We start from the raw sequence: 24,053 nt of genomic DNA, 5'->3' as shown, positions 1-24,053 counted from the left end.
AGGGTAATTAACTATTAAATATCACAAATGCCACATAACATTAAGATTTGCAATGCCAGGTTTTTTTGCTTTCAACAGCATTTCTGTTGGAATTATTTCTTCATATTGCAGGTGAAGAGATGTGATGAGGAAATCAAGCTATAAAAATCTGCAAGCCATTTTAAAATTCTAAAAGAATAAAAACTTGGCATGTAAAACTATTCAACAACTTTACTTCTTGGTCTAATTGAAACTTCCTGGATAGGACTGAATTGAAGATAGGAACTCTGACAACCAATTGGATATAAAAATGAAATTTTTCTTAGAATTAAATCTTAAAGTTTTGTTTGTTTTGCTGAGGAAGACTTGCCCTGAGCTAACATCTCTGCCAATCTTCCTCTATTCTGTATGTGGGTTGCCACCACAGCATGGCTGATGAGTGGTGTGGGTCAGTGCCTGGGATCCAAAGCCACGAACCTGGGGCACCGAAGCAGAGTGTGCCAAACTTAACCACTAGGTCACAGGGCCAGCCCCAACCAAGATATTTTTAAAAGTCAAAAACAGCTCAATTAATAATAGTGGTATGGTTACCCACTCTTCCCAGGCACCCATTTTAAAGAAAGACCTTTGTTCTGTAAAGAATCAATGAATCAGAACCTTAAGAAGACAATTTCTAACTGGAAATTTTTGAGGTGTGCAAACTGTAAAAATAGTAGTGTAGTAGACTAGGAAGATGGGCATGGATGTTAGCTCAGGGCCAGTCTTCCTCAGCAAAAAGAGGAGGATTGGCAGCAGTTAGCTCAGGGCTAATCTTCCTCAAAAAAAAAAAAAAAAAAAAAAAAGGTAGTGTAGATCTCCCAGAAAGTATTTAGTTGAGGGACAATGAGAGCAGGGGCACCAAGTTTTAAAAGCTACACATTTTCTGAACCTTCAAGGAAGGAGAAAGTTCCTACTGTTTAGTGAAAGGCAGAGAAGTGAGAAAAAAAAGGAATAAGAACAATGTTACCAAGTCTTACAAAGAATTGATAAAAAACATTAATGCTGGTCAACAACTCCTGTTACCCATAAGGAGGGGCTAAAGGCTTAAGCTTCCTTTCTCAAAAGATAACAGACACAGTGGAATACTATGCAGCCATTATAACAATTCTATTTTCCGTCATTTTCATGTTCACAATATACTAGGATGTTGAAATATATTTTAAAAATTATGAAACAGTATACACAGCATTACATTTTTATTTAAAAATAAAACAAAACATATACATTCATATAAGTGGAAAAAAGTTTGAAAGGATATACACCAAAATGTGAATGGCAGAGATGGTAGTAGTGATCAGTGAGGGGATTAGAAGTGATTTTTATTTTCTTTCGTATCCTTTTCTCTGGTGAACACTGAACACTTCAAATAAGAAAAACAACAAAGCTATTTCCATTCTGGAAAAAAACATCAGTGGGAATCATAATTAATATTTAAATCACTTGGAAAATAGGATTCACCTACCATAAACCTATCAGGATTCTCTTTACTGTAAAAAAAGGCAAAATACTTGTAAATGTATTCCATAAATATGGTGTGGACTACTATGAATGATTAAAGCACACTTTATGAGATATTTCTGGAAATTTCTCTGTAAACTAAATTTCTAAGAGAAATTATATTCGAGTTTGCTACTTAAATCTCATTTTGAATCCCTTTGGGAAAAGGAATGTCTATTCCCTAATTTATCTTACAAAAGTCCAGACTTTTTCCTTAAAGTGAGATCTATTTTGCTTTTATTTATTCCAGAGAAAGGAATCCATTATGCTTTGATTGAGGTAACCAAATGATCTGGAATTCAATTATCGAAAATATTATGACTCGTATAACCAATGTTTTCTGCATATTCATTACAGGTAATGTATTCGAGAATTTAAAAGATAAAGTTATATGTCTTTTAACTACTGACCAGCAAGAGCCACTGCAGACAGAAGCAGCTTTATTTTCTCCATTCAAGCTTTATCAAATGGACTGTTCAAAAAGCATACACAAGAGCAAAAAACATCACGTGCAATCAAACTTGTTTTGCCTTAGTCACTGGTTTCCTTTTGGAAGAGAATACACATTTGAGTAACTTCTACTTCAAACATTTCCCAATTGTTTCCATTTCATTTCCTTCTTTCTTCAACATTAGCGATAATAGATACATTTTAGGTAACTGGTCATCATATTCTTTCTCATCTTTATTCATACTGAAACAATAGAAAACCTATACAATCAACCCATATACTGTTCAGAAAGCTGAAATGGCTCATTTACATAGTAGATTCTCCTACGGTAAGAAACTACACACAACTGATATTTTGGAAAATGGATAAAAAGTTGTTTGAAAGCAAACACAAACAGTAATAATTTCTTATCTAAATAATTTTAATCAAATGAATAATATATTCATCTGATAACAGCCTCTATCTTTTAGAATATAAAAAAAAGTGCTCCGATTGCGTTTTTTAAAAATAAGATAACGAAAATCTCACAGAACTGAAATAATTTAAATAAAGACAGTAGCATGGGGAATCTCTATTAAATTTTTGCTCCCAAGACAAGGAGCGAGGTGTGAATTTATCTGAAATCAGAAAGGGACTACAACACTAAGATAGTAAATGCAAAGCTTCCAGCCTTGAATAAGTATAAACGCTTTGAAAGGTCCTCAGGTGTCTTTCTTTAGAGGAAAGCCATTAACATAAAATCAGATTTCTTAACTAGGTTGCCCGTCAACTGACAAAGCCTGGTCACTTTTTTTGACTGTCCTTTCCTAGCCCACTATTGATATTCACTCAGCTAGGGCTCAAAAGAACAAATAATTGTCTTTTGAAAACACTTTGCTCACTGGGATCAATATACGACCTACTCACAAAAAAACAGCGCATGAATATAGCAACAGGAGAGGAGAATCTTCAGGCCCAACTCTCTCTGCAGCCCCACTGGAGCCAACCTAGAATGCCACCCTCAGGAAGAGTGCCATGGTTCCCACACAGGAGTGACGAATCATTGTCCTCTGAAGGAACCCTAAACTGAATTCTGCAGGAGGAAACCAGAATTGTGGTAAGATGTAAAATTAAAGTTTTCTCTCATTCAATACTCCGAAGTTGTGATCTTTACGGAGACCATTCTACGCTCATCACTAAGTAGGTGGAATGCAGCTGGTGACATCAACGTGGGCATTTAAAATGCCAAGCGTACCAAGTACCGACGTAGTCTACTACTCTGAGAATACTAACATCACCCTCAACACTTCTGAAATCGTATTTTGGAATTTCTTTCAAAATTCAGATATGTAAGTCCATAACTTACTGTTGAGGACACATGTAGAGTGTAATTCGATTTACATTAAAATTGTGTGTGTGTGTATATATAGATATATAACAATTCTTTCTCTGGTATGGTGGAATTTCAGATGATTTTTCTTATTTATACTTTTCTTAACATGCTAACTGCTTACAGTATCATTTCTGTAATAATAAACAAATTAAGCTATCTTCATTTTAGAAGGGGAAAAAAGAAAATGTTCCACCCATTCTGAAGGAAGTTGTAAATAAAAGTCGATCAAATGCTCTTGGGAAACTATCTTCAAGGACAAAATTCCAAAGGAATGTGAAATCCACACAATCAGAGAATATGGCTTTGCTCAGTACTCTATCCCCAGTGAGCAAGCACCTGCACACGCAGGTGTTATACACACACACACACACACTCTGAGTGAACAAATGCACAGTTTATTTGGACGTTCAATTTCTAGACATTTGATTTTTAAAATTATTGTTTTATGTATGATCCTTCCTTTCATTCTAGCTAGCTGAAATTATTCTATAATGTTTTATCTAAATTCAGAGCATTTAGGAGTAAAATTTAAAATCAGTAGTGGGATTCAGACTACAAGTTTTATACTATGGTTTTTAAAAAGATCAATCAACAGAAAAGAGAAAAACGGGCAAAACAAGGAATGAAACGGACTCAGTGGCCAGGCAGCTGGCAGAAGATGGAGATCAGCTGAGAACGAGCACAAGAAGATAACTCTCCTCCCTTCTCCCCGGTCTCCAGCACGACTCAAGCGTAACTGGGAACCGACCCATCTGGCTCTCTTCCTTCCTCCCAGCACAGTGCCTGCCACCTTGACAGTGGTGGACAAGGGACACTTGCTGAATGGGTGAAGGACCAAACAAGAGAGAGAGAGAAGGAAAGAAGGTGCTACCCTCTGCTTCAAATTACTAAGTGTAGCACCTCCTCTTCTTCCAAATCAAAGGGCAAGAAATGGATTGTCTCACCTCACGCCCTTGGAACAGAGGTCAAATGATGCCTACTTCATTAAATGTGATTTGTAACGTAGTTATAAAAGCAGTCAGATATTAACAAATTTTTAATCAATAACCAAAGACAAGTGTCCTGAGTTCTAAGGAATGAAAAATAAGTGCATGTTTACTTTTGATGGGGCTTAGGTCAAAGCAGGAGCCAAAATTTTTCTTAAAAAACTCAATTTCTTAAGATTTTTAGAAACTGGGCAAATAACATAATATATAACTAGGGTAATATGTTTTACATACAATAAAATATATAATGTATATTTTATTGCCAATGCTGGGATACTTTTGAGAGTGAAAGGGAGTACTATTAATAATTATTCTAAGAAAAATAATCACGCCAAGACAATAGACATGAAAAGGACTGTCCTGGGTAAACAGACGTCCCATGTTAACATGACATCCTTTTTTTAATGTTCATGTTTCCTCTTTTGAGTTTTCTATTAAACTGCACAACACGACATTTGGCAGTGATTTAACACTGAACATGGAGTGACAGCAGAGCTTTGTTCTCTTGAGAAGACATTTCTAAGTGATGAAACGGACTTCCCACCTTCCTCCCCACACTTATGGTTTTTTGCATAAAGTGATGTTTTAAACAGATCTGAGGAAACAGTCTGTTTTAATTTCCCTAACAGAACAAAAAAGCACAACTGTGATTTAAATCACTTATGAGTCACATATTAATTTTACTTTCCAAAATATTAACAAGAGAAGTTTACCACATCTTGTTGATAAAACAAACTTCCAAAATGATAAACCCCAATTGTGAGGCTAGGTCATAACATTTTAAAAATCTTTAATCATGAGATTCTCACAAATACACTGCCACAAAATATTTTAGAAAAGCCATATAACAGTTAAAATAAAGAAGTCTCATTTGTGGATGGTTTTGGAATTTCCCCACAGTAATGAATCTGTGCCGGGACACACCTCCTCAGCACCGCGTGGGCGCTGGGCAGAGGGGCGCGGGAGCGGCCTCAGCTCCTAAACAGCAGCATGCGCTCGGAGCACGCCTGCCCCACCAGGCGGGCGTACTGCAGCACGGCCGCCTCCTCGCTGGGGTCTTTCTGCTGTTTCCTATAAACACCATAAGGCATGACGACTTTCTTGTAAAGCACCTGCAATCGGTCAGGCTCCTGACTGCGACCTTCATCCACTGCAATAACAAAAAGTACTGGTTAAAAAAGTCACATATCAATCTACTTTTCATTTCCTAATTTAAAAATATTTACTTTGAAATGTGAAAATTATGTATTAAGATGTCCTCTTTGAGCGATATGTTCAAACAAGCGTGTGCAGCATTAAGACTAACTTGAATATGTTAATAAATAACTAACAAAGGCCCTGCTGAAAGGTAATACATTCCCTCTATGAAGAGAGCTGAAACGTTGGGGAGAGGAAGAACGGTACATTTAAAAACTGGCCTTCAGGGGCTGGCCCCGTGGCCGAGTGGTTAAGTTCGCGCGCTCCGCTGCAGGCGGCCCAGTGTTTCGTTGGTTCGAATCCTGGGCGCGGACATGGCACTGCTCATCAGACCACGCTGAGGCAGCGTCCCACATGCCACAACTAGAAGGACCCACAACGAAGAATACCCAACTACGTACCGGGGGGCTTTGGGGAGAAAGAGGAAAAAATAAAATCTTTAAAAAAAAAAAACAACTGGCCTTCGACACCTTGATTACTTTCTCATACACGATAAAGTTTCTTCCTCTGATGTCAACTTACTGTGTGCCTCTCCCCAAGCCAACATCCCGTCCGAAGTCTTCATCTCTGCAACAAAGCTTTCTGCGGACTCGCCAGCTCAGGCTGACTTGAGCTGGGCAGGTGCGGACAACGGGCAGGGGGCAGGTCTGACAGCTTTCACAGAGGACAGGGCGGAGACAGCAAGTGGCTGCCTCTACCAGTTTTCCTCCTCTTCCACATAAAAGAACCCCTGGTTTTTAGCAGGACACACTGGTCACCCAGAGGAAAGCCTGTTTCCTAGCCTTCCTTGCAGCTTGGTGTGGCCTTGTGACCAAGTTTGGCCAACAGGATACAAGCAGACGTGTTTGTGGTGATTCCCAGGAATCTTTTAGAAGGACAGGGGGCCCACGCCCTTTGCCTCTTTCAGTCTTCAACCCTTCCTTCATTCTGCTGCCTGGAACACGGTCGCCGTGGCAAAAGCTCTAACCTCCATCTTGGAGACCGAGGCTAAGAGCTTTCCCTCAGTTCAGCAAAAACAAAAGCTGGAAGGAATCCGGGTACCTGAGGACTTTGTGGAACAAAACTGCCACACCAGCCCTGGACTGCCTATGTACAGAATTTCACATAAAACAGAAATAAACTATCTTGTTTATGCCAAATTATTTTAGGTTTCTATTATTGGCAGTTGCTGCTAATCCTAATATAGACAACAATGTTACAGTATCTACTAAAATGTACCTCTGTTTCATTGACTCAGCAAGGCCACTGCTACGAATCATGCAACAGCTGTGGTTCGCAACCCTGACTATGGATGGGAATCATCTTAGGAACTTCTTTTTTTTTTTAAGGAAGATCAGCCCTGAGCTAACTGCTGCCAATCCTCCTCTTTTTGCTGAGGAAGACTGGCCCTGAGCTAACATCCGTGCCCATCTTTCTCTACTTTATATGTGGGACACCTACCACAGCATGGCCTGCCAAGCGGTGCCATGTCCACACCTGAGATCTGAGCCGGTGAACGCCGGGCCGCTGAAGAGGAACACGCATGCTTAACCGCTGCACCACGGGGCTGGCCCCTGAGGAACTTCTAGAAAATACCAAAGTCTAGATCCCGTCCCCAGAGATCTTGATTTAAAAACTGGTCTGAATGGATCCTGAGCATCAGTATTTCCTTAAGCCTTTTAAAGTGGGTTGAGAACCACTGTCTTAGAAAAACACACACAGCAGTGTTCCCATATATGTACAAGGATGTTTACAGCACTACTCTCTGCATTACTGAAAAACCAGAAACAACCTACATGTCCATCAGTGGAGAACCCGTTACATATGCTAAGGTAAATGCATATAATAAAATGTTATACGGCTATTAAAAGGACAAAGGAAGACAGACCATGAGGATCAAGGCTGCACCAGGCAGAGGAGCCCAAGGTGTCCTTCCTTACATACTGATCTATATCATCCTCTGGGAGGTCCTGACCGGATTCGACCTGATTCGTACCCAAAATTATAGGACCACCCAATAACCAGACCCCACCTGCACTGATAGCATTTTAATAACTTTACATAATCTTTCCTTTGTCTTGTAAAGAAATAACTCACATATCTCTGCCTTATAAATTTAGCCCTGCCCTCAACCCATGCCTGCAGCTCTTCAGCGCCCACAGGTCCTGTCCCCATGCTACAGCTCTTGACTGCACACGGGTCCTGTCCCCATGCTACAGCTCTTGACTGCACATGGGTCCTGTCCCCATGCTACAGCTCTTGACTGCACATGGGTCCTGTCCCCATGCTACAGCTCTTGACTGCACACGGGTCCTGTCCCCATGCTACAGCTCTTGACTGCACATGGGTCCTGTCCCCATGCTACAGCTCTTGACTGCACATGGGTCCTGTCCCCATGCTACAGCTCTTGACTGCCCACGGGTCCTGTCCCCATGCTACAGCTCTTGACTGCACATGGGTCCTGTCCCCATGCTACAGCTCTTGACTGCCCACGGGTCCTGTCCCCATGCTACAGCTCTTGACTGCCCACGGGTCCTGTCCCCATGCTACAGCTCTTGACTGCACATGGGTCCTGTCGCCATGCTACAGCTCTTGACTGCACATGGGTCCTGTCGCCATGCCTGCAGCTCTTCTCTGCCCATGGGTCCTGTCCCCATGCTGTAGCTCTTCTCTGCCCCTGGGTCCTGTCTCCATGCTACTCCATGCTATTCTCTGAATAAAGGAGCACTACTACCAGACCTTGAGAGTCCAAGAAATCCTTCTTTCCACTCCTTGGCTCGCCGAGCCGGCATCCGAAGGTAGATTATTAAATGACAAAAAAGTAGGTACAGTATAAACAAATATTTTTTAAATTTTTTTTTAATGCTTTTTTGGTGAGGCAGATTGGTCCTGAGCTGTTGCCAATCTTCTTCCTTTTCTTCCTCCCCAAAGCCCCAGTACACAGTTGTACATTCTAGTTGTAGGTCATTCTAGTTCTTCCACGTGGGACATTACCTCAGCGTGGCTTAATGAGCAGTGCAGAGGTCCGCGCCCAGGATCTGAACCCCCCAACCCTGGGCTGCCGAAGCAGAGCACGCAAACTTAACCGCTCGGCCATTGGGGCCGGCCCCCCAAAATTGTTCTTTCTATTAAAAGCCTAGTGTATGCAAAGGAAGAAATCTGGACAAACACACTGACGTGTTACCAGTACTCGTCTCTGACTGCTCCCTTTGCTAGAACTGCCTCTGCTCCCCCAGAGAGCCGTGTGGCTCACCTTCTTGCTTCTCCGGATCACCGTAAATGCCAGCTCCTCAGAGGGCCTCCGTGGTCCTGTTTAAAGCAGTGTCCCCACTCTCCCTTGCTCTCCTTCATCTTCCTTCACAGCACTTACCATCATCTGACATACACATTTACTTACTGCTTGTTTCCATTTCCACTAGAAAGTGCTAAGAGAATGAAAATAAAATAAAAAATTTTATTTATGACTGTTCTGCCCACTACTATTTCCCCAGTGTCTAGTACAATGCCAGACACACAGTGGGTGCTCCAAAAATGTTTGTTGAATGAACAAATCCATCTCTGGGAGCAGTATGACAAGAAACTTTCACTGTGGGACACACACACAGACTCATCATTTTCGGGTTTTTCTATAATTAGCATAAGGCTTTTAGAATTTTTTTTTTTTTTAAGGCTTTTAGAATTTTTAAAAAGTTGTTTTTAAGGTTGATTTAGGCATTTTCTTTGCTAAATTTGCATCTTCTGAAAATGAAAAGTGGAAATGCCAGTTTCCTTTTCTACAAATGAAGAGAACTGTTTTAGACTTCTCAGGGCCCTCCAGCTATGAACTTCTTTCTTAAAGCCAACAACCAACTTTTCACAATAGAGTCGCTATACATTAAACATTCATTGGACGCCTACCTCACACTGTGCTTTGAATACTTAAGTTGGGTTACATACTTTATTATTTTGCAGTGGAAGCAAGAAATATTAAACATTTATTCTTCCTCAACTGACGTTGTTTTCTCTATGGGATATTCACTAATTAATCACGATAAATCATCTAAGATCAGTTTCAGAAGAGAGAGAAGTAACACTATTCTTCTAATTTCTAAAAGAGAAAGAGAGATCCCATTTTATGGACTCATAGGCTAGCTGATCTCAATCATAGTATGAGAAAGTGAGTTAGAGCATCCCAAAACGGACTACACTCTACGCCTGTTTACAAGTTTCTAACGGGGATGCCAGTTCATCATGTACTATTACCCAAAAAGAAGTCATCCACTGTCAGGAAGACCACATCCTTCCACTTAGATCCCAGATTGGGAAGGCACGGAGGGATGAGGAGAAAGGGAACACCAAGGACACCAGCCAGAGGGTTCTCACATCCACAGAAGTGAACGCCAGCGTAGTTTGAGATTTTCACTTTATCCAGGACATATTCAGAGGAGATCAGGTGAAGAAGGATAGAAACCGGCAGGAGAAGGGATCTCTTCAGCACTGCTGTTTTACCCCCAGGGCTGTTCCTGGGCCCTTCTGTCCTCAGCCCATTCCCCGCCTTCTGCTCTGCTCTACGCTGCAGGAGGCTAGAGCTAGGGGACACAGAAGCCAGGATGTTTCTCCCCAAACCTCTCCTCTCACTTCCTTGGCTCTGCTTTTTGGCAGCAGCTCCAGCTGCTCTTGAGTTGTCAAGGTTCCAGCTTCTGTTGGGAGCCCTGGCCCCTGGGCCCCTTCTCTGAGCCCAGGGGTGGCAGTGGCTTCCTGCTGTTGGTAATCTCTGGGTCACCTCTCTGCCTTGCCTGGCTCTCAGGAACACCACTGCCCATTTTCACCCATTTTCTGCATTAAATGTACTATGCTGTAAATATCTGGAGTGCTTCTGGTGTTCCTGGCTGGATGTATCAACTTCAAAATATTGTTGTTGTTTGCTTCTTACAAATCACTTTATCCAACTAGAGCAGAAAATCCATGTATGTAAAACCAATATTGACCATTTACTAGGTTACCTCATCCCTTACCAGGGCAAGTGATAAGCAAAGGAAAAGGCAGACATTTTAATGTATGCATGCTACCACACGGCAACTAGCTCCCATACCCGGCTATAAATGCCACCAGCAGGAGGCAGGTAGAGTCAGGTGTGTTTGGAGTCTAACACAAACAGAAAACTAGCAAAGAACAGTGAGAACAGCAGAGAAGAGAAGCAAGAACATTGGCAAAATTGCAAGAAACTTCTAAATCTAAAACACTGGATTTTTAAAATTGGAATTTTAAAGTAAGACTATATTTAACTATAGAGAATGATGTTTAACAGTTTAAACCTTTATCCTAAAATATTTCAGGACAGACACACTTTAAGATTCAAATGAATGGAACACCCCAGCAAATAAAAACATAAAACTTGATATGCTATCATCTTATTTTATCTAGAATGAAATTCCACCCTCTAATTTCTCTTTTCTAGTATGACCTATAAAAATAAAAACAGAAGATTAGGAAAAATCCATCATTATGTATAATTCACATCCACTATTTCAAAGTATATTCCTCCTAGAGAGTAGGAAATTTTGTATTCTTTCACTTGTCAAAATATAGACTTCATTTCTATATATTAAGATAACAGGAACAGTTTTAAAATTATACGCATATCAAATTTGGGGGAAATACTACAATGTGCAAGTTTCAAACACTGAATTCCAGACTGGCTTGTGATGCTGCTGCTGTCTATTGTTTAACATATATATCTAATGAAGTCTCATAAAGCTTGTAAATTAATTTACAGCATCTTTAGAGAGCCTAACAGCATAGAAATCACTCAGGCTCAACAATTATTTTTACTCCAAATACTTTTGAGGCCTTTGTTCTGGATCAAAGTAGTCAAATGCATAACACACTTATAAGGTAGAATCAACCAGCTATTCACTTTTTTTTTTTTTTTTGGTGAGGAAGATTGGCCCTGAGCTAACATCTGTGCCCATCTTCCTCTATTTTGTATGTGGGATGCTGCCACAGCACAGCTTGATGAGTGTGTAGGTCTGTGCCCAGGATCTGAACCTGAGAACCTGGGGCCTCCAAAGTGGAGTGCACGCACTTAACCACTATGGCACCAGGCCAGCCCCCAGCTATTCACTTTTTAACATCATACATAATTGTAAAAAAGTGGTAATAATAAATTTTAAAATCCTCTCCTTGTTTTCTTTAATGTTAATGTATCCAAGTCATCTGAAGATGGCAAATGCATTTGGTCTTAGTGTTCAAATACTCTGGAAGTTCACGGGGTTGCTATTACTGTTAGTGTTTAATATTTCAAATAATGTGGTACTAATTCTATCACCAACTCACCAGATTATGCTGAGACTTAACTGAAAATTTTTTTAATTTACTGAAATAAAAATTAGTTTTCTTAATTGCCCCAAATTCTTCAATTCTCCCATTATACATTTTGACTATAAAAAAGGCAGTGAAAAGTCATATAGATAAAAAGTTGCACCAAAACTTATTTTTCCCACTTAAACAAACTTAAATTGCAACTCTAGCTTAGAACATAAACTTAGAATTCTGCTTACCCAAAGATATTAATCTAAAGCTGCCAGGACTTTAGGAAAAGAGAACACAGACCAACAAGACATATACTAAGAGAAACAAAGGAAAGATACAATATAAATTTTTAAAAACTTGATCTTTCACTAACTTGAACTAACTCAAGAAATTTTCTGGGAATTAGTTGTCAATGAAATTACTGACCACTCAATAATAAGCACACTAATTTTTTATTTTATATCTTTTTTAGTCATAAAAGTAATGTTTGTTGTAAAAACTCAAATAATAAGAAATAAACAGTGAGTGATCTCAGCCCCCATATATAATCCTTCCTCCTACTAATCTCCTCGTCCCACCAAGCTTCCAAATTACCAGTGTTTAACAATTTCATAAGATTCATTTAAATATTTGAATGCAAAGTTTTGAATCACATCATAGCCATAGCTTAAATTAAGGTCAAACAATCAAATCAATCCCCATTTCAATGGGTATAGTGTATTAACGTCAGAAACCATTGATTAGCAGAGACAAAACACAGTTCTGCTTTCTAGGCTTAACAGTCTGCAGCTTTACAATCATTAGTGACATTCGCAATGTAGGCAGATTCTGATTCTTGGCACATGCTGTATTAGTTAGTATTAAAACCAATTTAAAACCTAAACAAAAATTCTACCAGATACTTAAAACACTGAAAATAACTATTATCATATTTACTAAAGTAAAAAAGGTATCTCAAATCCTCACAAAATCCTTTTTTAATCATCTTGTAGTGCTTGCCTGATAAAGGTCATCAGTGTTTGTAGACAAAAATCTATCTGACTCCACAAAGCAGAAAAGGGCTCTTCCTGAGAGGACCTTGTAGATATTAGCAAAATAAGCCATTCTGAGATTAAAGATGATTTGCCATCTCATTAAGGGAAACTGTCATTTTCTTGAGACGTCATGGAATGTGTGCCAACAACAGTCTTTTCCATCTTTCCTGTCTCTAACATATCCCAGTTTAACTTCATAATACAGAAACCAAAGGCAATTTGCTAACTCTTTTCTGAGATGAGCATTTGATCACTAGTGATACAAATATGCCGTCAACTCTATGATATTTTAATCTCCAAGAAAAAGTCTGGTGGGCAAAAACTGCTTGTTCCCCGCCCACCCCGCCCCCACTGTTTATTCACAGGAGATGAGCTGTGCGTTGTAGGTGCTTTCAAAGGAGCAGAATCTAGAGATCAAAGCTTTCCTTCTGCTTCTTATGGGGATTTAACTCATTCGTTATTCTTAAAGACACTTTACAACTTCTGGGCTTTCCAGAAAACGATGAAACAGTCTTTTTCTGAACTCCTTTAGTTACTGCTACAGCATTATTACATAAACATGAAAACAAGCTACATCCTTTACAGTTTCTCATGAAGACAGCTGTATAAATGGCAGACTTGGTAACGTTAATGAAGCTAAAGAGAGTTGGGCAAAAGTGTGATGGAAAAGAAGAATCTGAAATTTGGAACAAATACATGATAGAACTCAACTCTGAAACTAAACAACTCTCAAAAGTTCAAAGTCAAATATGATTTAGACTATTCTAAAGTGACAGGAGTTATTAACAAATGTTTTAATCACTATGGGGGAGGGGGTGGGGTGGGGAAGGTGGGGAGAAATTGTGACAAGAAGCTTTTTAGTCTGGGATAGCAAAGGGCTAGGGAAGGGAAGGCATAGTAGTTATGACAGGAACAACTGAGCTCAACCAGCCAGTTATTCAACCCATTTTGTGTGAGGCTCAAAAACTGCTTTGGGAACCCATCAGGGAGAATTACACATTTTCATATTCTATAAGGAATATTGTTGAGAGTCATTTCACTCCATATTTTTCAGCAAAAATGAAAACTAAGAAAACAAATCTAAACTTAGTTTATTTGTAAAATACCATTTAGTACAGCTTTATTGAGATATAATTCTCATACCATACAATTCACGCATTGAAAGTGTACAAATCAATGGTTTTCAGCGTATTCACAGTGTTGTGCAACCATCACAACAACCAATTTTAGAGCATTTTCAGCATCCTAGAAAGAAGCCTTCACCTAGGAGCATTCACTCTCCATTTCCTCCCAACTTTCTTAGCCCTAAGCAGCATCAATCTACTTTCTATCTCTGTGGAATCACAAGATGTGTGATCTTTTGTGACTGAATTCCTTTCATTTAGCACAATGTTTTCAAGCTTCATCTATATTGTAGCAATGTATCAGCACTTCATTAATTTTTATTGCCAAATAATGTACTATTATAAGGACATAACACGCTTTATTTATCCATTCAGCAGTTGATGGACACATGGGTTATTTACACTTTTAAACTATTACAAACAATGTTATGAACACTCATGCATCGGTTTTTGTGTGTCTTCCTCTCTCTTGGATATATGCCCAGGAATGAAACTGCTGTGTCACATGATAAGTCTATGCAGAACCTACTGAAGAACTACCACGCTGTTTTGCAGAGTGGCTGCACCATCTTACATTCGTACGAGCAGGGTATCAAAGCTCCAATTTCTTCATCCTCATCAACACTTGTTATTAACTGACTTTTTGATTATAGCCATCCTAGTGGATGTGAAATGGTATCTATTGTGGTTTTGATTTTGCATTTCCCCAATGGCTAATGATGTTGAGTTTCTTCTCATGTGCTTATTGGCCATTCATATATCTTCTCTGACGAAATATCTATTCAAATAATTTGCCCATTTTTAAACTGGGTTATCTTTTACTGGATTTAAGAGTTCTTTATAAATTCTGGATACTAGATCCTTATCAGATAAGTAATCTGCAAATACATCCTTTTATTTTATGGATCATCTTTTTACTTGGTTGATAGTGTCTTTGGAAATATAAGAGTTTTTAATTTTGACGACGTCTACTTTATTTATTTTCTTTTGCTGCTTGTGCTTTAGGTATCATATCTAAGCAACCATTGCCTAATCCAAGGTCACAAAAACTTACTCCTAAGTTTTTCCTGAGTTTTATGGTTTTAGCTTTTACATTTGAGTCTAATCCATTTTGAGTTAACTTTCGTAGATGGCATGAAATAGAGAGTCAACTTCATTCTTTTTTATGTGGCTATCCAGTTGACCCAGGACCTTTGGTTGAAAAGACTATTCTTCCCCCACTGAATTGTCTCTCTATCATTTTTGAAAATCAATTGACCATAAATATGAGAGTTTATTTCTGGACTCTCAATTCTAGTCCATATGTATAGATACATACGTCTATCTATACGCCAGAAACACACAGTCTTAACTTTATTCTTTTTCAAAACTGTTTTGGTTTTTCTGGGTTCCTTCAATTTTCATGTGAAGTTTTGGATCGACTGTCAATTTCTGCAAAGAAGCCAGCCAGTTATTTTCATACAGATTGCATTTAATCTGTAGATCAATTTGAGGAGTACTGCCATCTTAACAATATTAACTCTTCCAATCCATGAACATGGAATTTTTTCCATTTATTTCCTTCCATAATTTCTTTCAACAATGCTTCATATTTTTCAGGATATAAGTTTTAAACTGCTCTTTTAAATTTATTCCTAACAATTCTATTCTTTTTGATGATATTATAAATGAAATTACTTAATTTTATTTTTAGATTGTTCATTACAAGTATATAGAAATAAAATCGATTTTTGTGTGTTGGTCTTTTATCCAGCAACCCTGCTAAACTTATTTATCAGTTCTGATGGTTTTCTAATATATTCTTTAGGATTTCTATATACAAGATCATGTCATCTGCAAATAAAGACAGTTTTACTTCTTCCTTTCCAATCAAGATTCCTTTTATTTCATTTTCTTGCCTAATTGCCCTGGTGAAAATATCATTTTTTTTTTTAGGAAGATTAGCCCCGAGTTAACATCTGCCACCAATCCTCCTCTTTTTGCTGAGGTAGATTGGCCTTGAGCTAATATCTGTGACCATCTTCCTCTACTTTCTCTGCGGGACACCTATCACAGTGTGGCTTCATAAGTAGTGTGTAGGTCCAAGCCTGGGATCCAAACTGGCAAACCCCAGGTTGCTGAAGCAGAGTGTGCGAACTTCACTGCTACGCCACTAGGCTGGACCTGAGAATAGCATTTTTTAAGGGAAAAAAAAAAAAACTATGTAATCTTGTTAAACTCACAATGTGATGTTGACTTGAAATAACTCTTGGCTCGCAGAAATCATGTAATAAAAAACAAAACATAATTCATCTAGATGTTCCAACCAGAAAGAACTTCAGTTTAGTTCTGATATTATGGTCATTTGGTATCAAGGTCCTGTAAAAGGTCACCAGACGAAAGCTGAGTAATGCCAGACACTGTCAACTGCATGCAAAGATCACAACAGTTTTATCTCCTGCCTCAGCATACTGCTGGTAGGATTAGTAAACACTGGTTAGCTAAGTAAAATGCTAATAAAAACCCTCTTCTGATGATGAATAAGGGTGGATAGTCTCTCAAATTTCTACTCTAAGGGTATTTTGACCCTTAAATACTCTCTTAAATACTTCCTATTTCACCATCAATGTCTAACTTAATAAAGGCCACATTTAAAAATGGACAACAATATAATAAAAGACATATAAATTAAAACAACCAAAACACGCCATTACAGAATTTCTCAAAGATAAAGGGGAAGTTGGTTTGCACATCTGCTGTTGTGTGCTGGGGCTGGGGCCAAAGAGGCAGTCTGCAAGTTCAAGGGTGGCAGGCCCGGCCATATCTGGCCTGTGTGGTCAAGAGATTAGTTATATACAAGGGACTTGATCATATAAATAAATATGTTGAAAAAAAATGGGAGCTCAGAGTTCTCTGTCAAAGAAGGGATAGAAAGGAGAAGACTAGAATAAATTCTGCTGTGTTGGATTACAATTGGAGGTACTGGTGAAACTCATGGCTTTTATATATTGCATAGACATATAGATAAAAAAGTGTGTTTGTTTGTGTATATACACATGTATTTCCTAGATCTGTCTACTGAGAGGGCTTGGAAGCAATGAAACTCTAGTAGCAATGAGCATACTTACTGCCCAGATCTTGTTTTCTAAATATTACTCTTCATGAAAAGGAACTAGAGCTCCCTGGAGAAGTGCCTAAATGCAGAGCTGGGTCAAAGAAGGCACAAGATGAGCCGACTATTTTGTGTCAGAAAGTAAGTAAATGCTCAAAGAATGATGAGAATATGTTGAAAGAACACAGGAGTCACCTTGAAAAGGTTTCCACTGGCCAAATCTGAGACAACTTGAGAATTCAAAATAAATAATGAGAGTAATGAATTATAATACATTGGCTAAAATAGGATTCTATGGATCCACACTGATATAAACAAACAGGGAGAAGGGACTGCTCTTTCTTACAGGAGAAGGCCAACTAATAAAAGTAGAAGGAATGATGGAATTGGAAAATTGTCACTTGGCAGCCATCTGAGTAATATATGATTCCAAACAAGAATCATCAATGGACATAAAAACTAGTAGACGTAAGTTTGAAAAAAATAGGATATTTACATAGTCTCAAGTACCTCCCTACAAAATATTTATTAATTACTTATTAACAGATACAAAATACTTAGTAACTTTATAGTGGAGACACTTGGCAAATATCACTTTACCAAGTGATACAAATCAGTGAGACGAACTCACAGTGCGTCTCCTCAGATGATGCAATAAGAACACAGCATCACTTCTATGGTATTCTTGTGAAAACCACACAACGTGAATCTAATTACCAAGAAACATCTGATGAATACAGATTAAGGCATATTCTGCCAAGTAACTGGACTATATTCTTCAAAAATGTCAAGGAAATAAAAGACAAGGGTATATGAAGGAACAGTTCCAGATAAAAGGAGACTAACGAGATACGACAGTAAATGCACGGCACCATCCGGACTTGAACTCTGAATCAGAAAGGAAAGAAGGAGAGAGGAAAGCAGGTGTGTGTGCGTTTCTGCTTTATAAAGGACATTCCTGGGAAAACCTGACACCTGAAGAGTCTGTGGTTAGACCGGAATAACATATCAAGGCTACTCTCCAGGTTTTGAAGGCTGTGCTCTGGTTATATAGGAAAATGTCCTTGTTTTCAGGCAGCACACTGAAATATTTAAGGATAATGATGCAATGTATCTGCGACTTATTCTCAAGTGGTTCAGAAAAAAAATACAGAGTAAAAGGGAGGAAATGATAAGGCAAATGTGGTAACACGTTAACAACTGGGGGAGCTGGGTGAAGGGTATGCAGTTCTTTGTATTATTCTTAAAATTGTTCTGTAAATTTGAAATTACTTCAAAATAAAAAATTAATGAATACTAATGGTAAACTATGTTCTTCAGCCTCCCATCAGGTTCCCTCATATCTGTGTGTTTCTGGAACCCAAGCATTACACCTGTACTTCTTTCACTGTTAAACTTTGTTCTGACAGATTCCCACCACTCCAGCCTATTGAGATAATTTCATATTGTTTAGCTTCTTCTCACATGTTAGAGATCCTTACACGTTAAAGTATCTGAAAATTTAGCTATCACGATAAGAATAAAAACCGTAAGCAGAGTCCCGAAAAAAGAGCAAGGGTAGTACTATATTTAATCTAAGTCAATACATGGATAGCTGATAATTTTTTTATTATCAAATATATTGAATCAGTTTATTTTAGGATCCACGATATTCAGTTGGTTTGACAAATTATTATTTTTTTAAATCAATAGCTTTAAATTCCATCATATTCTACAGCTCACGAAAGTTATTACCATGAGGGTAATAGGTAATCTCATTGGTAACCTCACTGATAACCTCATTGATAGGTAACTCATCAGGTGACAAAGGCAAATTCCCATTTACAATGAAAGCTAGCTACAATCCTCACTTCCAAAGAGCGAATCTGGCATTGGGTTGACTTTGATGCCTTCCAAGACAATTAAACGAGAGACTTCCAAGGGTACCTTCAAGCAGCAAAACCTTCGAGAATTTCCTGGGGCATAAAATCAAATTAGAAACTACAGTATCCACCTCAGAGGCAAATACAAATTCACTTTTCTTTGCCAAAGGCGTCAATCCAGAAGTCTGTCCTCTTTCCCATTCTTGGGCTCAGTCCAATTTGTATATAATCTCTGTAGATCACAATACTCCTGTGATCAATTTTTCTCTCTACTAGTTCCATTCCACTAACTTTTACAAAAGCTTAGGCTCTGCCATCTGCACAAACAAACAAAACTCTCTGGGACCCCTACTTACCCTCCAGTTACCTTATTCTACTTTTCTTTCCTTCTTTAAAAAGTATTTATTGAATGGCCATTTCCTCATCTCCCACCCACACCACAATCTATTTCAATGTGTATTTCAGCTCAGTCCCCTTCACTCGATTCACTAAGGTCAAAGGGTCTCCTTGTTCTTGAGTATAATGAACACATTTCAGTCTTCATCACCCTTAGCAAAGTATGAACTCAGAGGACGACTTCTCCTCCCTGAAATCCACGCTGCCTTAGGCTTTCCTGACCCCACCTATCTTGCTTCTTCTCTTGCTGCTCTGGTAATCCTTTACGTGTTCCTGAAATGTTGCGAGTTACACAGTATTCTGTTCTAGGTCGTCCTCTCTTCTTGCTCTACTTTCTCCCTAGGAAATATCATTCATGTCGGTGAATTCAATTACCATCTTTAAGTCTGAACTCCAAACCCTCAGGTCCAGCCTCAATCTTTCTTCTGAGCCTCAGGAGACTTGATAATATTATGTACAACAGAGGGTAGACAGCTGTAGTACACAATGTGCCTTTTGGAGAGCAAATTCACATTATCTTGGTCAGAACAATCCTTCTTTTAGGAATCTATCCTACAGAAATATTAGTATGTGTGCAAAAAGATGTATATTTAAATGTACATTGTAGTATTATTTGTAATAGCAAAAAATGTAAAACTTAAATATCCATCGGTTGGGGGAAGTTATTACCAATAATATCAAAGTATGCAACCACTAAAAAAGAACAGGTAAACATAGTTATACCATATGATCTAGTCATTGTGCTTCTTGGTATTTACCCGAAGGAGGCTGAAAACTTATTTCCACACAAAAACCTGTAAACGAATGTTTATAGCAGCTTTATTTATAATTGCTAAAATGTGGAAGCAACCAAGATGTCCTTTGACAGGTGAATGAATAAACTGTGGTACATTCAACTATTATTCACTGATGAAGGAAATGATTTATCAAGCCAGGAAAAGACACGGAGGAACCTTAAATGCATATTACTAAGTGAAAGGAGCCAATTTGAAAAGGCGTACAGACTTCATGATTCGAATATACGACTTTCTGGAAAAGGCAAAACTATGGAGATAGTAAAAAGATCAGTGGTTGCCAGAAATGCAGGGGGAGAGGGTAAGGTATGAACAGGTGCAGCACAGGGCATTTTTAGGGCAATGAAACCATTCTGTACGATCCTATAATGGTAATAGATGTCATCATACATTTGTCAAAACTCATAGAATGTACAACACAAAGAGTGGATCCTAATGTAAACTATGGAGTTTAGTTAATGATAATGGATCAATATTGGCTTATCAATTGTAACAAATATATCACACAAATGCACAATGTTACTAACGAGAAACTGGGGGTGGAGGGCTGGAGAGAATACAAGAACTCTCTGTACTGTCCGCATAATTTTCCTATAGACCTAAAACTGCTGAAAAAATAAAGTCTATTAATAAAAAAAGAAGAATGGGATAATGTAATGTATTAACAATAAGGGAAATTGGGTGTGGGGTATACAAGAATGCTCTACAATATCTTTGTAATTTTTCTGTAAATCTACAACTATTCTAAAATATAGTTTATTTAAAAAAAAGAATGAGGATGTTCTTTATATAATAATAAAGATTTTCAGGATACCCTAACTTTAATGTAAACACAAGCCACAGAATATTTTTAGAATGACCTAATTTATACAAATAAATTCTATGTTACATGATATAATTAAAAATTAAAATGTCCGCAGGCCCCAGACTACCATGTAATTTTATTTGTATTTGATAAAGTGAATCTGCAGAGACTGAAAAACTAAAAGATGAGGGAGGGAGATACTGACGGTCCCTTAAAAAACCAATTTAAGGGGCTAGGCTGGTGGCATAGTGGTTAAGTGTGTGCACTCCACGGTTCACGAGTTCAGATCCCCAGCATAGACCTACACACCACTCATCAAACCACGCTGTGGCGGCATCCCATATACAAAATAAAGGAAGAATGGCACAGATGATAGCTTATGGCCAATCTTCCTCAAGCAAAAACAAGAAGACTGGCAAGAGATATTAGCTCAGGGCCAATCTTCCTCACCAAATAAACAAACAAACAATTTAAGAACATCAAAAACTCGGGAGTAAGGGGCTATCATGTTGGTATCACCTATCATCATTGTGCTTTGTTATTGTCACAGATTTAGTCTTTTAAAATTTGGTTTGCTTTTCTGGATTTTTAAAACTGGTTGCTCTAATCTCTCTGAAAGTTAATATAGTAGTAATATTAGAGTGACATAAATAAGTTTTTTATAAAACTTGGACCAGATTTTATCAAATTTGATTTGTACTAGGCAGTAAATTAACTTTAGAGTTTAGTTTACTAAAGTTTAGTAACTTTAACACAATCACTCATTTACCACATATTAACCACCTGTAACACGTTCAATATTCTTCATGGTATTGTCAGAATGTACAGCTAAAACAAGAGTTTACACACTCCTAACTAGCAAAAAATAGTTCTTTGGGCATTTTTTTAAATTAAGAAAAGACAAGACAGGAAGGCTTCTACCTCGAGGAAGATGAGTCAGACCTTCCTACTTTCCCCTACTCTCCCACTAAGTCCAACAGAAAATCCTGGGTATCAGATATAAAACAAACCTAAGACGATGCTGAGAGGGGAGAGAAGGCGGCAGCCCACCAGGGACTCTGAGGCCTGAGGAGGACACGGTGGTGAGCTCCTTGGGTTTTCTCTTGGCCTCATGGATTCCAGATGGAATACCGGAGAACCGGCAACCTTAAAAAGCCAACACACACGGGACCAAAACCAAGTACCAAGAAAAGCCTTCTCCCTCTAACCAAAGGACCAGGAAAGGGACAGCCTAGTAAGAAAGAAAACTTTTAGACTATAACCTCAAAAAGCACAAACTGCCACAACTTAATTTGGAACAGATAAGGTTAAATAGCCCTATAATTAGTGAATAAACTGAATTGACAATTAATTTCCGAAACAGAAATCTCCAGGCTCAGATGGTTTCACTGGAGAATTCTACCAAACATTTAAAGAAGAATTAACACCAATTCTACAAGATACAAACTAGTATCCTTTATGAATATGGATACAAAAATTCTTTCCAAAACATTAGCAAACAGAATTTAACAGATGAGTTTCTGCCAGGGAGGGAAGGCTAATTCAGTATTTGAAAACCAATCAATGTAATCTACTACACTATTAACAGTTTAGAGGTGAAAAATCACATTATCACACCAATTGATGCAGAAAATGCACCTGACAAATTCAACAACCATGCATGATAAAAACTCTCAGAAAACTAGGAATGGGGGGAACTTCCTCAACTGAGTAAAGAATGAATGCTATCCCCCCTAAGATTAGAAATGAGGCAAGGATGCCTGCTCTTACAGTTTTCATTCAAAATAGTGCTGGAAGTTCTAGCCAATGCAACAAGGCAGGAAAAGGAACTAAGGCATACAGATTGGAAAAGAAGAAATAAAACTGCTGTTATTTGCTTATGACATAACAGTCTAAGTAGAAAAGTCTCAAGGACTCTACAAAACAAGAACTATAAGTGAGTTCAGCAAAGTCACAGGATACAAGATCAACATACAAAAATCAACTGCATTGCAAATCACTATCTGATGAGGCATTAATATCCAGAGAACTCCTAAAACTCAACAACAAAAAACCCAAATAACTTGATTTAGAAACAGGCAAAAGACCTGAATAGACATTTCTCCAAAAAAAGATATACAACTAGCCAATAAGCACACAAAAAGATGCTCAATATCACTAATCATTTGGGAAAGGCAAATTGAAACCACAATGAGAAGGGGAACTCACAAAGGAAATACAGTAAAATATCTAGGATATTTTTATTGGGGCACGTCTTTGCAGTTTAGTTATTTTACCATAAAAATCCCTAATAATCTCTGAGATTAGCAAAGGTATTATTTCAGGATTTTACTGATTTTCATAAGCAAAAGCAAAACTCTAGTATCTTATGCAAAATTTAAAATATTTTCGGGTTTTATTATGTATATGTTCTTTAAAACTACCTGTCTGCTTTTGAACATGAAGATCAATTACTTCTTTGTGCTTAAAATTCAAACAATGCTATAACCAAATACTTTGATCAATAAAGCCAAATTTTAATAAGTCTGATCTGACTTAATTAAACAATAACTCATTGTGATTTATTTTTAATAATTTATTATTCAAGATGAGTGGGGGATTTATAAGATTCCTCCTTAACTGAAAAAAAAAAAAACAAACCCAATCTTATCAGGACCTTTCATTATTCACTCTAAGAGCAATTTCAAAATGACGCTTTGCACATTCACTGTATTAAAGTATCTTAAATGAATGAATGAATGTCTAAAACTTCTTATACACATAAGCCTTAAAGCAAACCTGGCTATCTACAAGAATGGCACTTAACCAGTTTAAGCTTGCAAAAGATTTTAAATAAAGGAACATTTAACGCAAGCAAATGAAATCAAGGCTGTCAGAAAAAAAACCCCAAAACCCAGCCAAAACAAAACCTCAAATTAGATCCCTGAAAAACTTTCACAAAAGGCTGCGACAAGTGAAGGCAAAGTTAGACACAGCCATCTCTCTCCACTTTAAAGAGTGATTTTCTGAACATCAAAATACTGACAGTCTGCTGTGTTAAGCTATAAACCATACCCCATGCAAACATGGGTACTACTTACCTAAGAAGAAAGGTTAGAGGGAGCTCCTCGTCTAGCCCCAGATTCACCAGCCATAATCCATCTTATTCTAGGATCCT

General features: G+C 38.0%; 1 protein-coding gene across 20 annotated transcripts in view; it reads right to left on the bottom strand.

Moving 5' to 3' along the window:
* Positions 1 to 1,197: 1,197 nt before the first annotated feature.
* ATE1 (arginyltransferase 1) overlaps positions 1,198 to 24,053 on the bottom strand; it is a 163,959-nt gene continuing 141,103 nt past the window's right edge. For 15 of the 20 annotated variants that reach the window (XM_070581640.1, XM_070581705.1, XM_070581199.1 and 12 more), the window contains one exon: positions 1,198 to 5,473. In XM_070581640.1, coding sequence (XP_070437741.1) covers positions 5,295 to 5,473 — 179 coding nt within the window. In that variant the 3' untranslated portion in view covers positions 1,198 to 5,294. Of the gene's footprint in view, positions 5,823 to 8,551; positions 8,925 to 24,053 lie in introns of all 20 variants that reach the window. The other 5 variants (XR_011528937.1, XR_011528749.1, XR_011528715.1 and 2 more) reach the window with 2 other exon arrangements.

Source organism: Equus przewalskii, chromosome 1 (genome assembly GCF_037783145.1).
Source record: "Equus przewalskii isolate Varuska chromosome 1, EquPr2, whole genome shotgun sequence".
Lineage (NCBI taxonomy): Eukaryota > Metazoa > Chordata > Mammalia > Perissodactyla > Equidae > Equus > Equus przewalskii.
Note: the sequence above shows the minus strand (reverse complement) of the source record. Positions and strands in the feature narration are given on the sequence as shown.